This window comes from Protomyctophum bolini (assembly GCF_963924005.1).
Source record: "Protomyctophum bolini genome assembly, chromosome: 18".
Taxonomy (NCBI): Eukaryota; Metazoa; Chordata; class Actinopteri; order Myctophiformes; family Myctophidae; genus Protomyctophum; species Protomyctophum bolini.
The window spans coordinates 2,040,329-2,055,328 of NC_137879.1; the positions used below are offsets into that span (position 1 = coordinate 2,040,329).

At 45.9% G+C, this 15,000-nt stretch overlaps 1 protein-coding gene across 1 annotated transcript in view; it reads left to right on the plus strand.

Annotated features, from left to right (window-relative positions):
* The window catches only part of LOC308332989 (protein TANC2-like), a 168,238-nt gene that overhangs the window by 88,078 nt on the left and 65,160 nt on the right, over positions 1-15,000 (plus strand). Inside the window, 1 exon segment of the mRNA XM_080789143.1 lies at positions 14,335-14,463. Within this exon segment, the coding sequence (XP_080645269.1) occupies positions 14,335-14,463 (129 nt within the window).

Below are 15,000 nucleotides of genomic sequence, written 5' to 3' on the forward strand. Positions count from 1 at the left end.
AACGCTTTTTGGATCATAATATCGTATAAATTAAAATGATCGCAATGTAAGCTAGCAATGTAAAGTCAACTTTTTGTAGTAGATTGTTTCCGGGTCATGCGTGTGGAAGGTTAAAAAGAACCCCTATCTTTGTCTCTGCTGTGTGGAAGGTTAAAAATAACTTTTGCTTTGTCTCTGCTGTGTGGAAGGTTAAAAAGAACCCCTTGCTTTGTCTCTGCTGTGTGGAAGGTTAAGAACGGGAACACAATTATCTTCTGAGTAAGCAAGAGAGGAGGGGAGGGGAGGCAAGGGGGGAGAGGAGAGGAGAGGAGAGGAGAGGAGAGATAAATAAATCTCCATCCAAGGAGCTGGAGAAAGACTGCAGTGTGCTATTAATAGAGTTTGATAATGATTTGCTTACAAAACAGAGCTGTGGGATTACTGTATGCTACTGTGCAGTACAGTACAGTACAGTACGGTACAGTACAGTACTGTACCCCCTCAAGGAACCAGGGCAGAGCAGTATATGCTATAGTAGACCATGAGCAAACACTTTCTTATTTCATTATTTTCATTTTGTGTAACCTTTCTTTAGGCCTGTGTGTGTATGTGTGCGTGTGCGTGCTTGCCGTTGTGTGTGTGTGTGTGTGTGTGTTTGTGTGTGAGAGTGTGTGTGTGTGTCTGTCTGTGCGTGCGTGGGTCTGTGAGTCGTGGTTTGTGGAGCGCAGCAGAAATGAATGCTAGCAGACTACTGGGTTAGCGTTAGCACTGTAGCTTCCAGCGCCTCCTTCAAAGCAGCCCCTCTCTCTCTCCCTCTCTGTCTCTCTGTCTCTCTGTCTCTCTCTCTCTCTCTCTCTCTCCCTCTCCTCTCTCTCCCTCTCTCTCTCTCTCTCTCTCTCCTCATGTCTGTCAAACATATAGAATATCTTTTATAATGCAGTGATAGGCTAGTAGCTTCAGCCTATCAGGAGTCCTCCTTGGCATTAGTGTTTTTTGAGGGGTGCCGGCCCCTCCTATAGGCCCAGCTCTGTGTGTTAGTGTGTATAGGCTATACCCCGTAGCGATGATTTGATTGGCCGATCGGCCCCATAGCGATGATTTGATTGGCCGGCGATCAGCCCATAGCGGTGATTTGATTGGCCGGCGATCAGCCCATAGCTGTGATTTGATTGGCTGAGCATGGAATGTGAGGACAGAAAATATATTTTCTTGATTTTTATAGATATTTAGACGGGCCTCTGTGATAGGCTGACTGAAACGCTGAATAATAACTCCTAATCTACGGAGCTCTCAGTGGTTTGGATAAAACGCACGATGTTCGGAGGTCTAGATGGACAGACAGACAGACAGACAGACAGACAGACAGACAGACAGACAGACAGACAGACAGACAGACAGACAGACAGTTATTCATGCTATAGTGAAGTACTATCTCTCTAAGAGGACCTTGCTTGCGGCGATACAGTGCATTTATTAACACGCATAATAATAATACTAATAATAATAATACTAATAATACTAATAATAATAATGATGTGAACTGTGTGCAGACGGACGTGAGGAGACGTGCTCTGGCGTTTTTAACCTTGAAGCCGAGCGTCCGTAAATTATTCATCCGTGTGTCAGAGAGTTATGACGAGTCTGGAGCGCTGCCGCGCGGTCTGCGTCTCACACACACAGGGTCGGATGCACTGCAGTGTTGTTTCCATCGACTAAAACGAAGACGAAAGATGTCCGTCGACTTCCTTTTTCCACTGACGAAAACTAAAACTATAAGCTATGGTGACTTAACCCATTCTGACCTGAGATCAGATTCATACGAGGTTTCCACTGGACACACACACTGGTCTGATGAACCCATTCTGACCTGAGATCAGATTCATACGAGGTTTCCACTGGACACACACACTGGTCTGATGAACCCATTCTGACCTGAGATCAGATTCATACGAGGTTTCCACTGGACACACACACTGGTCTGATGAACCCATTCTGACCTGAGATCAGATTCATACGAGGTTTCCACTGGACACACACACTGGTCTGATGAACCCATTCTGACCTGAGATCAGATTCATACGAGGTTTCCACTGGACACACACTGGTCTGATGAACCCATTCTGACCTGAGATCAGATTCTAAAAATGTCAGCCGCTCTTCGATTTTTCTAAAATAGCAGACCTACAAGCTCGTAGCGCGCCACTCGGTGGCGCGCTATGAGCTTGTAGATCTGCTATTTTTCAATAGCTAAAGCATAACATGATGCTAACACCAGAATGGGTTCCTGTTCAGAATGGCTTGAGGCAGGTTTATCTCTCTTTGTGGTGAAGCAGAAAAACGTTTCATATCCAGTTCTCACTCGTGTTGCTGTTCATAAACAATCCTTTTGGCTGCGGACCCCCGTCTGTATAAAGGTGTTGTACCCCCATCTGTATAAAGGTGTTGTACCCCCATCTGTATAAAGGTGTTGTACCCCCATCTGTATAAAGGTGTTGTACCCCCATCTGTATAAAGGTGTTGTACCCCCGTCTGTATAAAGGTGTTGTACCCCCGTCTGTATAAAGGTGTTGTACCCCCATCTGTATAAAGGTGTTGTACCCCCGTCTGTATAAAGGTGTTGTACCCCCGTCTGTATAAAGGTGTTGTACCCCCGTCTGTATAAAGGTGTTGTACCCCCGTCTGTATAAAGGTGTTGTACCCCCATCTGTATAAAGGTGTTGTACCCCCATCTGTATAAAGGTGTTGTACCCCCGTCTGTATAAAGGTGTTGTACCCCCGTCTGTATAAAGGTGTTGTACCCCCATCTGTATAAAGGTGTTGTACCCCCGTCTGTATAAAGGTGTTGTACCCCCGTCTGTATAAAGGTGTTGTACCCCCATCTGTATAAAGGTGTTGTACCCCCGTCTGTATAAAGGTGTTGTACCCCCGTCTGTATAAAGGTGTTGTACCCCCATCTGTATAAAGGTGTTGTACCCCCATCTGTATAAAGGTGTTGTACCCCCATCTGTATAAAGGTGTTGTACCCCCGTCTGTATAAAGGTGTTGTACCCCCATCTGTAAAGGTGTTGTACCCCCATCTGTATAAAGGTGTTGTACCCCCATCTGTATAAAGGTGTTGTACCCCCGTCTGTATAAAGGTGTTGTACCCCCGTCTGTATAAAGGTGTTGTACCCCCGTCTGTATAAAGGTGTTGTACCCCCGTCTGTATAAAGGTGTTGTACCCCCGTCTGTATAAAGGTGTTGTACCCCCGTCTGTATAAAGGTGTTGTACCCCCGTCTGTATAAAGGTGTTGTACCCCCGTCTGTATAAAGGTGTTGTACCCCCGTCTGTATAAAGGTGTTGTACCCCCGTCTTTATAAAGGTGTTGTACCCCCGTCTGTATAAAGGTGTTGTACCCCCGTCTTTATAAAGGTGTTGTACCCCCGTCTGTATAAAGGTGTTGTACCCCCGTCTGTATAAAGGTGTTGTACCCCCGTCTGTATAAAGGTGTTGTACCCCCATCTGTATAAAGGTGTTGGACCCCCGTCTGTATAAAGGTGTTGTACCCCCATCTGTATAAAGGTGTTGTACCCCCGTCTGTATAAAGGTGTTGTACCCCCGTCTGTATAAAGGTGTTGTACCCCATCTGTAAAGGTGTTGTACCCCCGTCTGTATAAAGGTGTTGGACCCCCATCTGTATAAAGGTGTTGGACCCCCGTCTGTATAAAGGTGTTGTACCCCCGTCTGTATAAAGGTGTTGTACCCCCGTCTGTATAAAGGTGTTGTACCCCCGTCTGTATAAAGGTGTTGGACCCCCGTCTGTATAAAGGTGTTGTACCCCCGTCTGTATAAAGGTGTTGTACCCCCGTCTGTATAAAGGTGTTGTACCCCCGTCTGTATAAAGGTGTTGTACCCCCGTCTGTATAAAGGTGTTGTACCCCCGTCTGTATAAAGGTGTTGTACCCCCATCTGTATAAAGGTGTTGTACCCCCGTCTGTATAAAGGTGTTGTACCCCCATCTGTATAAAGGTGTTGTACCCCCGTCTGTATAAAGGTGTTGTACCCCCGTCTGTATAAAGGTGTTGTACCCCCGTCTGTATAAAGGTGTTGTACCCCCGTCTGTATAAAGGTGTTGTACCCCCGTCTGTATAAAGGTGTTGTACCCCCGTCTGTAAAGGTGTTGTACCCCCGTCTGTATAAAGGTGTTGTACCCCCGTCTGTATAAAGGTGTTGTACCCCCGTCTGTATAAAGGTGTTGTACCCCCGTCTGTATAAAGGTGTTGTACCCCCGTCTGTATAAAGGTGTTGTACCCCCGTCTGTATAAAGGTGTTGTACCCCCGTCTGTATAAAGGTGTTGTACCCCCGTCTGTAAAGGTGTTGTACCCCCGTCTGTATAAAGGTGTTGTACCCCCGTCTGTAAAGGTGTTGTACCCCCGTCTGTAAAGGTGTTGTACCCCCATCTGTAAAGGTGTTGTACCCCCGTCTGTATAAAGGTGTTGTACCCCCTGCCCCTTTTATTTTATTTACAACGATCCCTCATGGGTCGGCGGTTCGAATCCCGGCTCCTTCTCCTGTCTTCCACATGTGGAAGTGTCCTTGGGCAAAAAAAAATGCAATCCGTTACTTTCAGGATATAGTGATTTATTTTAAACCATTTAACAACAAAAAAAAGGTTTGTTTTAACCAAAAACATATCACTTACACTATGGCCTACCTTTCACCTCTGTTGGAGATGGTGACCATGAGTAATCTAGTCAGACAGTGGCGACACTAGCGTTGACTCCCATTGTAACGATGGCATGAGGAAGTGTTCATTCTGTCTCAATGGGATAGTTCCAATGTGTGGAACTATAGCCCATAGGCACCCTGCTTTGTCTCAATGGGATAGTTCCAATGTGTGGAACTATAGCCCATAGCACCCTGCTTTGTCTCAATGGGATAGTTCCAATGTGTGGAACTATAGCCCATAGCACCCTGCTTTGTCTCAATGGGATAGTTCCAATGTGTGGAACTATAGCCCATAGCACCCCGCTTTGTCTCAATGGGATAGTTCCAATGTGTGGAACTATAGCCCATAGCACCCTGCTTTGTCTCAATGGGATAGTTCCAATGTGTGGAACTATATAGCCCATAGCACCCTGCTTTGTCTCAATGGGATAGTTCCAATGTGTGGAACTATAGCCCATAGGCACCCTGCTTTGTCTCAATGGGATATAGTTCCAATGTGTGGAACTATAGCCCATAGGCACCCTGCTTTGTCTCAATGGGATAGTTCCAATGTGTGGAACTATAGCCCATAGGCCCCCACCCGCTTTGTCTCAATGGGATAGTTCCAATGTGTGGAACTATAGCCCATAGGCACCCCGCTTTGTGTGTTATTGACACGCCCCCTTGCCCTGATTGGCTCTGGTTCTTATTGGTTCATTCATCTAGGATCTGTATCTGACGAGGAGAGAGAGAGAGAGAGAGAGAGAGAGAGATTGATTGATTGATTGATATGATTGATATGATTGACAATGTTTACATGAAAAGGATAAATGCGAGAGAGAGAGAGAGAGAGACAGAGAGAGACAGAGAGAGAGAGAGCTCTGCTCAGTTCGCCACCTGTTTACTACGAGGAGGAAATGTTTGTCGAGGCATTGTGGCCACCAGCCAGTGGAGGCCGGCCATGCAGAAGTGTGTGTGTGTGTGTGTGTGTGTGTGTGTGTGTGTGTGTGTGTGTGCGCGTGCGTGCGCTTCATATCGGGCCATATCGGTATCGGCGAATATGCCAGTCTAACCAGTGATCCCACACAGGGGTAAGGGGGTTGACACTATGCCAGTCTAACCAGTGATCCCACACAGGGGTAAGGGGGTTGACACTATGCCAGTCTAACCAGTGATCCCACACAGGGGTAAGGGGTCGACACTATGCCAGTCTAACCAGTGATCCCACACAGGGGTAAGGGGTCGACACTATGCCAGTCTAACCACAGATCCCACACAGGGGTAAGGGGTTGACACTATGCCAGTCTAACCACAGATCCCACACAGGGGTAAGGGGTCGACACTATGCCAGTCTAACCAGTGATCCCACACAGGGGTAAGGGGTCGACACTATGCCAGTCTAACCAGTGATCCCACACAGGGGTAAGGGGTCGACACTATGCCAGTCTAACCAGTGATCCCACACAGGGGTAAGGGGTTGACACTATGCCAGTCTAACCAGTGATCCCACACAGGGGTAAGGGGTCGACACTATGCCAGTCTAACCAGTGATCCCACACAGGGGTAAGGGGTTGACACTATGCCAGTCTAACCAGTGATCCCACACAGGGGTAAGTGGTCGACACTATGCCAGTCTAACCAGTGATCCCACACAGGGGTAAAGGGTTGACACTATGCCAGTCTAACCAGTGATCCCACACAGGGGTAAGGGGTCGACACTATGCCAGTCTAACCAGCGATCCCACACAGGGGTAAGGGGTTGACACTATGCCAGTCTAACCAGCGATCCCACACAGGGGTAAGGGGTTGACACTATGCCAGTCTAACCAGTGATCCCACACAGGGGTAAGGGGTTTGACATATGCCAGTCTAACCAGTGATCCCACACAGGGGTAAGGGGGTCGACACTATGCCAGTCTAACCAGTGATCCCACACAGGGGTAAGGGGTTGACACTATGCCAGTCTAACCAGTGATCCCACACAGGGCTAAGGGGTCGACACTATGCCAGTCTAACCAGCGATCCCACACAGGGGTAAGGGGTTGACACTATGCCAGTCTAACCAGTGATCCCACACAGGGGTAAGGGGGTTGACACTATGCCAGTCTAACCAGCGATCCCACACAGGGGTAAGGGGTCGACACTATGCCAGTCTAACCAGTGATCCCACACAGGGGTAAGGGGCCGACACTATGCCAGGTAAATAAAATGATGGGACATGTGGAGTTTGCTTTGGAGTTGCCCCAAACTGCAAGTGCATATTATGAGTGAGGAGCCTGCTATAAACACAACACCAGATATATAGTTAGATAGCTATAAACACAACACCAGATATATAGTTAGATAGCTATAAACACAACACCAGATATGTAGTTAGATATAGCTATAAACACTATTCCCAGTCGGTGGACTTCAAAATAAGTTATTTTTTATTTATTTATTATTATACATATTATTCTCTGGTATCTGTATTCGGTATCGGCTAACACGTATAAACGGTGGACATCCCTACATCCACGTGTGATAACAGCATCCTAAGGTTAGCAAAGGAATATCAGCTCAAACACTATAGTTTGATAATATGGTGTCCCCAGCATACAGTAAGGTCAGACTAAAGAGGTCCTTAATTGTCCACCAGTCGACCTTGAGGCTTAACCCATTCTGAACGGGAACCCATTTTGGTATTAGCATCATGTTATGCTTTAGCTATTGAAAAATAGCAGATCTACAAGCTCATAGCGCGCCACCGAGTGGCGCGCTATGAGCTTGTAGGTCTGCTATTTTTGAAAAATCGAAGAACGACTGACATTTTTAGAATCTGATCTCAGGTCAGATATGGGTTCATCAGACCAGTGTGTTGTCCAGTGGAAACCTCCGTATGAATCTGATCTCAGGTCAGAATGGGTTAATCAGGAGTTGTAGTTGTAGCCACGGGGGAGTCGAGCCGGTGGACATTGCTCTTGTCTTCATGTCTGTATTGTTTTGTTACGTGTCGAATGATATGTGTTTCTGCATACAGGGCTTCTGGGTCGCAAGACACAGTTCAGTGTGAACTGACAATAAAGACAATTACTTTGTGCACTGGGAGCCAGTTCCTCCTGGTTCCTTTTACCGGCTCATTCCTGAGCCAGTAACGTGATGACCGAGGAGATAAATCCCCTTGCACTAGAAGAGGACCAAATGTCCCCACAAGTATAGCAGAATATGACACACACACAGACCGTTTTCCTGGTGTCTCCAGATCAGAGTCAAAAGGTGCAGATGAGAATCGCTGTGTGAATTGGTATCGTTAAGGCGTGCACGGCAATAGTTTGTGTTGCGTGTGATTTCACACCAGAAGATATATGAGATGATGCACCGTGTTGAAAATGTAGACGCAGAGAGAGAGAGAAGAGAGCGATAGACAGACAGACGGAACCAGACAGACAGACAAGGGGATGTTGTCTTGGACCGTTTCCAAAGCAGGAGGACCAAAGCGAGTCCGTCCTGCTGCTGTAGCAGTGAGGAACAATCTGTATTCCTTTGGAGGCAACTGTGATGGATGGAACAACAACATGGAACAGATGGACGTCCATGTCTTCAACACAGTGTCTTTATGCTGGAAGAAGTTACCTCCAATGGAACCTGGAAGAGGAGACGGTCACCTTGAGGTTCCATCCAGCCGCTGGGGACACACAGCCGTGTTGGTGGAAGATACAGTCTACATCTGGGGAGGCTACTGGGGAGGGGAGTACTGCAGTGAGCTTTATGCATTCAATGTGGACGCCCACATGTGGTTCAAACCCAGCAGGGTTTCTGGAGCTGTTCCAGAGGAGATGAGGTATCACTCAGCCTGTGTGTTGGAGAAGGTCATGTTTATCTATGGAGGACACACCAAGCTGACTGGATGGACTAATGACATGTACAAGTTGGACACCAGCACAATGGTCTGGTCTTCAATTAACACCAGAGGAACTCCACCTCCTGCTTCAATGTTTCACTCTGCTACCATCATTGGGACAAAGATGTTTGTATTCGGGCACTGGGGGGGTCAGTACTACAACACCATCAGTGTGTTTGACACAGAGACCGACCTCTGGCTGAGCACACCTTCTGCACAGCTTCTTCCAGGACGCAGTGATCATTCAGCATTTACCTACAATGGAGAGCTGTACATATTCGGTGGCTTGAACAAAAAGATCCTCAATGATTTGTGGAAATTCAGTCCAGAGACCTTCTCCTGGAAGAAGGTTGAGCCCAAGGGGAAAGGACCAGGTCCAATGTATGGTATGTGCTGTTGCATTGTGGGAGATCATATCATCTTCTTTGGAGGATACAAGGGAAACCACAGTACTTCTGATGAGCTGTACATCTTAGAACTGAGTCCTTCTCTTAAGACTTTATGTAAACTAGCAGTTATTCAGGTCGGTCTGGACCAATCAGAACTCCCACACGACATCAGGTGGGAACTGGTAGCCATGCCAACCAACAGTGTGCTCACTGCCAACAAGGTCACTAGAAGAAGAATACATTGAGTCAACTAAACCAGACTCCATGTGACCACCAGTATAATGACATCACTCATGTACAGCATGACATCACCACTATGACGCCAGTCATCTCCGTATTTGGGCGTACGTTTTTCGGCCCAAGTCAAGGTTGTCATGTTGTGCGTGTTTCATCCTCCTGTGTCGTTCTGTCAACCTAACTATGCTCAATAAAATAAATGCTTTCATTTGGACTGAGCTCAGATTGCACTTGAATAGAGCGCCGAAGTATGACGTCAATTACACATCCTACCTGGGTTGGGTTTTTATTTTTTTGAGCGGAGCTGGCCCCTCCTATGCTCCTAAGCTTTGTGTGTCTCTGTAGCACCGAATGTGATGATTTGATTGGCTGATTTGATATGATGACATCATCATCATCTTGATAAAAGGCACCGCTCACTGTATGATGATAAGAGCGCCGCTCACTTCACATGAGTGTGACTTCTTTTTTGAGGGACGCTTGCCCCTCCAACGCCTGGCTTTGTGTGTTTGGCTTGTGACGTCATGTGTGTGTGGATAAGTCTATGGACTTTGTATGACCTCATGTGTGTGGATAAGTCTATGGACTTTGTATGACGCCATGTGTGTGTGTGTGTGTGGATACGTCTATGGACTTTGTATGACGTCATGCGTGTGGCTAAGTCTATGGACTTTGTATGACGGATATTCATCTGTGCATCAAATTGCCAAGTCAAATGGCAAATGACGTAAGTGTGTGATTGACTTTTTTTTTTACCCCATTCTGAACTGTCATGGACTTTATGTCCAGCTCTTAGGAGGGCCATTCATGCAGCAAGTGGAGCCCGCAGCGCCACCTTCTGGCTCGGGTGGAGTCTGCGGAACCATTGCCCTGAATGAAGTGTCTGGTGCTGCAGACTCTGGTGCAACGCACAGGTCCTGGGCCCGGTGAGAGCATAGGAGTGGACCTGGTGAGACGTAGGAGGGGCCCGGACAGGAGACAACCCACAGAGCCTCCTAGTCCTTCCACGCGCCAGAAGCGTACCTCCCAGCCCCGGCAGAGTAGTTCTGGGGCAGAGGATTGTGTGTCCCTGGTTCTTCCCTAGTGGGACTGATCGAGGGTAGCTACTGCAGGGACGTAAGTCGGGACTTGATCACTCCCGGCTGGGTCACCTGACCTCGGGATACATCACTGAGGATACGTCCCAGGTGATGACCTCGGGATGACCTCCAAAACTGTGGAATGCACTTCCCATTGCAGTCAGAACTGCAGCATCACTCCCAATCTTCCGCCGTAGTTTGAAAACCCACCTTTTCAGACTCCATCATGGCCCATAGCACTTACCCCACCCCCTTAGATAGCAATTCTGTAGACTTAGATAGCATTTGATACAGACTTATAGCATGTTATGTAAACAGCATAAGTGCATTGTATGTAGTCATAGCACGTCATAGTACATAATGTATATCATAGTAGTATAGATGTATAGCTTATATGTATAGTTTCATTATAGATATTCCACTGTTACTTTCTTAGCTTACGCATGTTTCATGATAAATGTTTTTATGTGATGTATTGCTTTTTGTTCTTGCTTAATGTAAGTCGCTCTGGATTAAGAGCGTCTGCTAAATGCCTAAATTGTAAATTGTAAATTGATACATCACTGAGGATACGTCCCAGGTGATGACCTCAGGATACATCACTGAGGAATACGTCCCAGGTGCATCCATGCAATGTTTTTTTTGGTTATATGTTGACAGACTTTGTCCTACACAAACATTACATTCATAGTGTCTGATGATGTGATAGTGTAGGAGTTGCGAGGATAAGAGCGCGCCCCTCACTTCACACGGGTGTGATTTTTTTTTGTATCACGTCAAATAAAGAACTGTGTTCCGAAAACAATCAAATCTTCTCGACGGTTTGACTCATAATGGATATTATGAAGAATGTGTGTCTGTGTGTGTGTGTGTGTGTGTGTGTGTGTGTGTGTGTGTGTAAACCTGACTGAGGCAGAGTCAGAGAAGGGAACAACGCGAGCAGCGCGAATAAGAGAAGGAAAATCATTTTGTCTGTTGTGTCTGTCGTGTGATTGGCTTGTTGGTCGAGGTAAGGCAGGCGGGCCGCATAAAATGACATGGCGGGCCACATTTGGCCCGCGGGCCTTGACTTTGTCACCCAGGCGGCTCAACGTCTTCAAAACCGTCTCAAAGGGCACTACGGACGGCTGCATCCCAACACTGTATATTCTATGTTTATTTGTTAATGCAATGAGCACTTACTATGAGACCTAGCAGATCATGTCTGTCTGTGTGTGTGTGTGTCTGTCTGTCCCGCTATCCAAATATGGAGTGTGTTGCATCAGCAATCACTCAGCTCCATATATGGGCACAAAAGGGGACAGGTCCACATATACAGTAACAGCGGGACAGACACACAGACAGACACACAGACAGACAGACATGATCTGCAGGGTCTCAGCTGCGTTCGCTTCCCGCGTTTGCGCGTCTTACTGGTTTTACCTCCTTTATGATGAATTCCTGTCCTGTTCTTTGGCTAAATAGAAGTGTCTATTTGTACGTCTCTAAATGTCTTGATGAATTGAACAAGGTGGACCCTCAAGTGTGATGCTTTATGGCGTCGTCCACTCACAGTTAACAGTCTTTGTATTGAGTTGTGCTTCAAACGTACTGTAATTATGCAAACTGTTAATACATCAATCAATCTATCAATCAATCACTCAACAACTGCTCCCCCTGTGGCTGTGCGTGAGAACTGCATGGCTCCACGTATTTGCCTCTCCGTCTCAATAACATCGGGAGAATTCCTGAATATCCTAAATTTAGACTTTGAATTAAAAAGGAAAGCCTTTCAACACCTTCCAAAGAACCCAAGGTGTTCCTGTGACAAGCAGCCCACAGCTCTCTCTCTCTCTCTCTCTCTCTCTCTCTCTCTCGACATCGGTGTGTGAACGTGTGTGTGAATGTAATGCACATTCTATGTAAAGGTGTGTGAACGTGTGTGTGAATGGGTGAATGTAATGCACAGTCTATGTAAAGGTGTGTGAATGTGTTTGTAAGCCTCGGTCCCAGGCTTACTTATCTGCGAAAAGAAAAGCCTGGTCACAACGTAAGGCAGAGAAGCATAAAGTAAAGCCTGGTCACAACGTAAGACAGAGAAGCATAAAGTAAAGCCTGGTCACAATGTAAGACAGAGAAGCATAAAGTAAAGCCTGGTCACAACGTAAGACAGAGAAGCATAAAGTAAAGCCTGGTCACAACGTAAGACAGAGAAGCATAAAGTAAAGCCTGGTCACAACCTAAGACAGAGAAGCATAAAGTAAAGCCTGGTCACAACGTAAGGCAGAGAAGCATAAAGTAAAGCCTGGTCACAACGTAAGACAGAGAAGCATAAAGTAAAGCCTGGTCACAACGTATAAGACAGAGAAGCATAAAGTAAAGCCTGGTCACAACGTAAGGCAGAGAAGCATAAAGTAAAGCCTGGTCACAACGTAAGGCAGAGAAGCATAAAGTAAAGCCTGGTCACAACGTAAGACAGAGAAGCATAAAGTAAAGCCTGGTCACAACGTAAGGCAGAGAAGCATAAAGTAAAGCCTGGTCACAACGTAAGGCAGAGAAGCATAAAGTAAAGCCTGGTCACAACGTAAGGCAGAGAAGCATAAAGTAAAGCCTGGTCACAACGTAAGGCAGAGAAGCATAAAGAAAAGCCTGGTCACAACGTAAGGCAGAGAAGCATAAAGAAAAGCCTGGTCACAACGTAAGGCTGAGAAGCATAAAGTAAAGCCTGGTCACAACGTAAGGCAGAGAAGCATAAAGAAAAGCCTGGTCACAACGTAAGACAGAGAAGCATAAAGTAAAGCCTGGTCACAACGTAAGACAGAGAAGCATAAAGTAAAGCCTGGTCACAACGTAAGGCAGAGAAGCATAAAGTAAAGCCTGGTCACAACGTAAGGCAGAGAAGCATAAAGAAAAGCCTGGTCACAACGTAAGGCAGAGAAGCATAAAGTAAAGCCTGGTCACAACGTAAGGCAGATAAGCATAAAGTAAAGCCTGGTCACGACGTAAGGCAGAGAAGCATAAAGTAAAGCCTGGTCACAACGTAAGACAGAGAAGCATAAAGTAAAGCCTGGTCACAACGTAAGACAGAGAAGCATAAAGTAAAGCCTGGTCACAACGTAAGACAGAGAAGCATAAAGTAAAGCCTGGTCACAACGTAAGACAGAGAAGCATAAAGTAAAGCCTGGTCACAACGTAAGGCAGAGAAGCATAAAGTAAAGCCTGGTCACAACGTAAGGCAGAGAAGCATAAAGTAAAGCCTGGTCACAACGTAAGACAGAGAAGCATAAAGTAAAGCCTGGTCACAACGTAAGACAGAGAAGCATAAAGTAAAGCCTGGTCACAACGTAATACAGAGAAGCATAAAGTAAAGCCTGGTCACAACATATAAGGCAGAGAAGCATAAAGTAAAGCCTGGTCACAACGTAAGACAGAGAAGCATAAAGTAAAGCCTGGTCACAACGTAAGGCAGAGAAGCATAAAGTAAAGCCTGGTCACAACGTAAGACAGAGAAGCATAAAGTAAAGCCTGGTCACAACGTAAGACAGAGAAGCATAAAGTAAAGCCTGGTCACAACGTAAGACAGAGAAGCATAAAGTAAAGCCTGGTCACAATGTAAGACAGAGAAGCATAAAGTAAAGCCTGGTCACAACGTAAGACAGAGAAGCATAAAGTAAAGCCTGGTCACAACGTAAGACAGAGAAGCATAAAGTAAAGCCTGGTCACAACGTAAGACAGAGAAGCATAAAGTAAAGCCTGGTCACAACGTAAGACAGAGAAGCATAAAGTAAAGCCTGGTCACAACATATAAGGCAGAGAAGCATAAAGTAAAGCCTGGTCACAACGTAAGGCAGAGAAGCATAAAGTAAAGCCTGGTCACAACGTAAGACAGAGAAGCATAAAGTAAAGCCTGGTCACAACGTAAGACAGAGAAGCATAAAGTAAAGCCTGGTCACAACGTAAGGCAGAGAAGGAAAAAGTAAAGCCTGGTCACAACGTAAGACAGAGAAGCATGAAGTAAAGCCTGTTGTTATTTGTTATTTGTTTGTTTCTGTTCCACGCTTATCCAGATTCTCTCTCTCTCTCTCTCTCTCTCTCTCTCCCAGCTCCCCTGCGTAAGGCTAAGTTCGTGGAGAGCCCTCGAATCCCGCCCTCAGAGCTTGGCTCCTCCCACTCAGAGTTTGGCTCCGCCCACCACGACAACAACCACCCCGAGCTGGACCCGTTCTGCTCTGGTGAGAGTTTTCCCGCCTTTCCGATAAAAACCAAGGAAGCTTAGAGAAGGAGAGGACATGGTCACGTGTCCTCGTATTTGGTCTCGTATTTGGTCTTGTTTCTAAAGTGTAGTTGTTTATTTGGTCTTGTTTCTAAAGTTAGTTGTTTATTTGGTCTTGTTTCTAAAGTGTAGTTGTTTATTTGGTCTTGTTTCCAAAGTGTAGTTGTTTATTTGGTCTTGTTTCTAAAGTGTAGTTGTTTATTTGGTCTTGTTTCTAAAGTGTAGTTGTTTATTTGGTCTTGTTTCTAAAGTGTAGTTGTTTATTTGGTCTTGTTTCTAAAGTGTAGTTGTTTATTTGGTCTTGTTTCTAAAGTGTAGTTGTTTATTTGGTCTTGTTTCTAAAGTGTAGTTGTTTATTTGGTCTTGTTTCTAAAGTGTAGTTGTTTATTTGGTCTTGTTTCTAAAGTGTAGTAAAATAAATAAATACAAATAAACATAGACGTGACAGTGAAAAAAAGGGTGTTCGACGATCATTTTTCGTCTTAGTTTTAGTCGA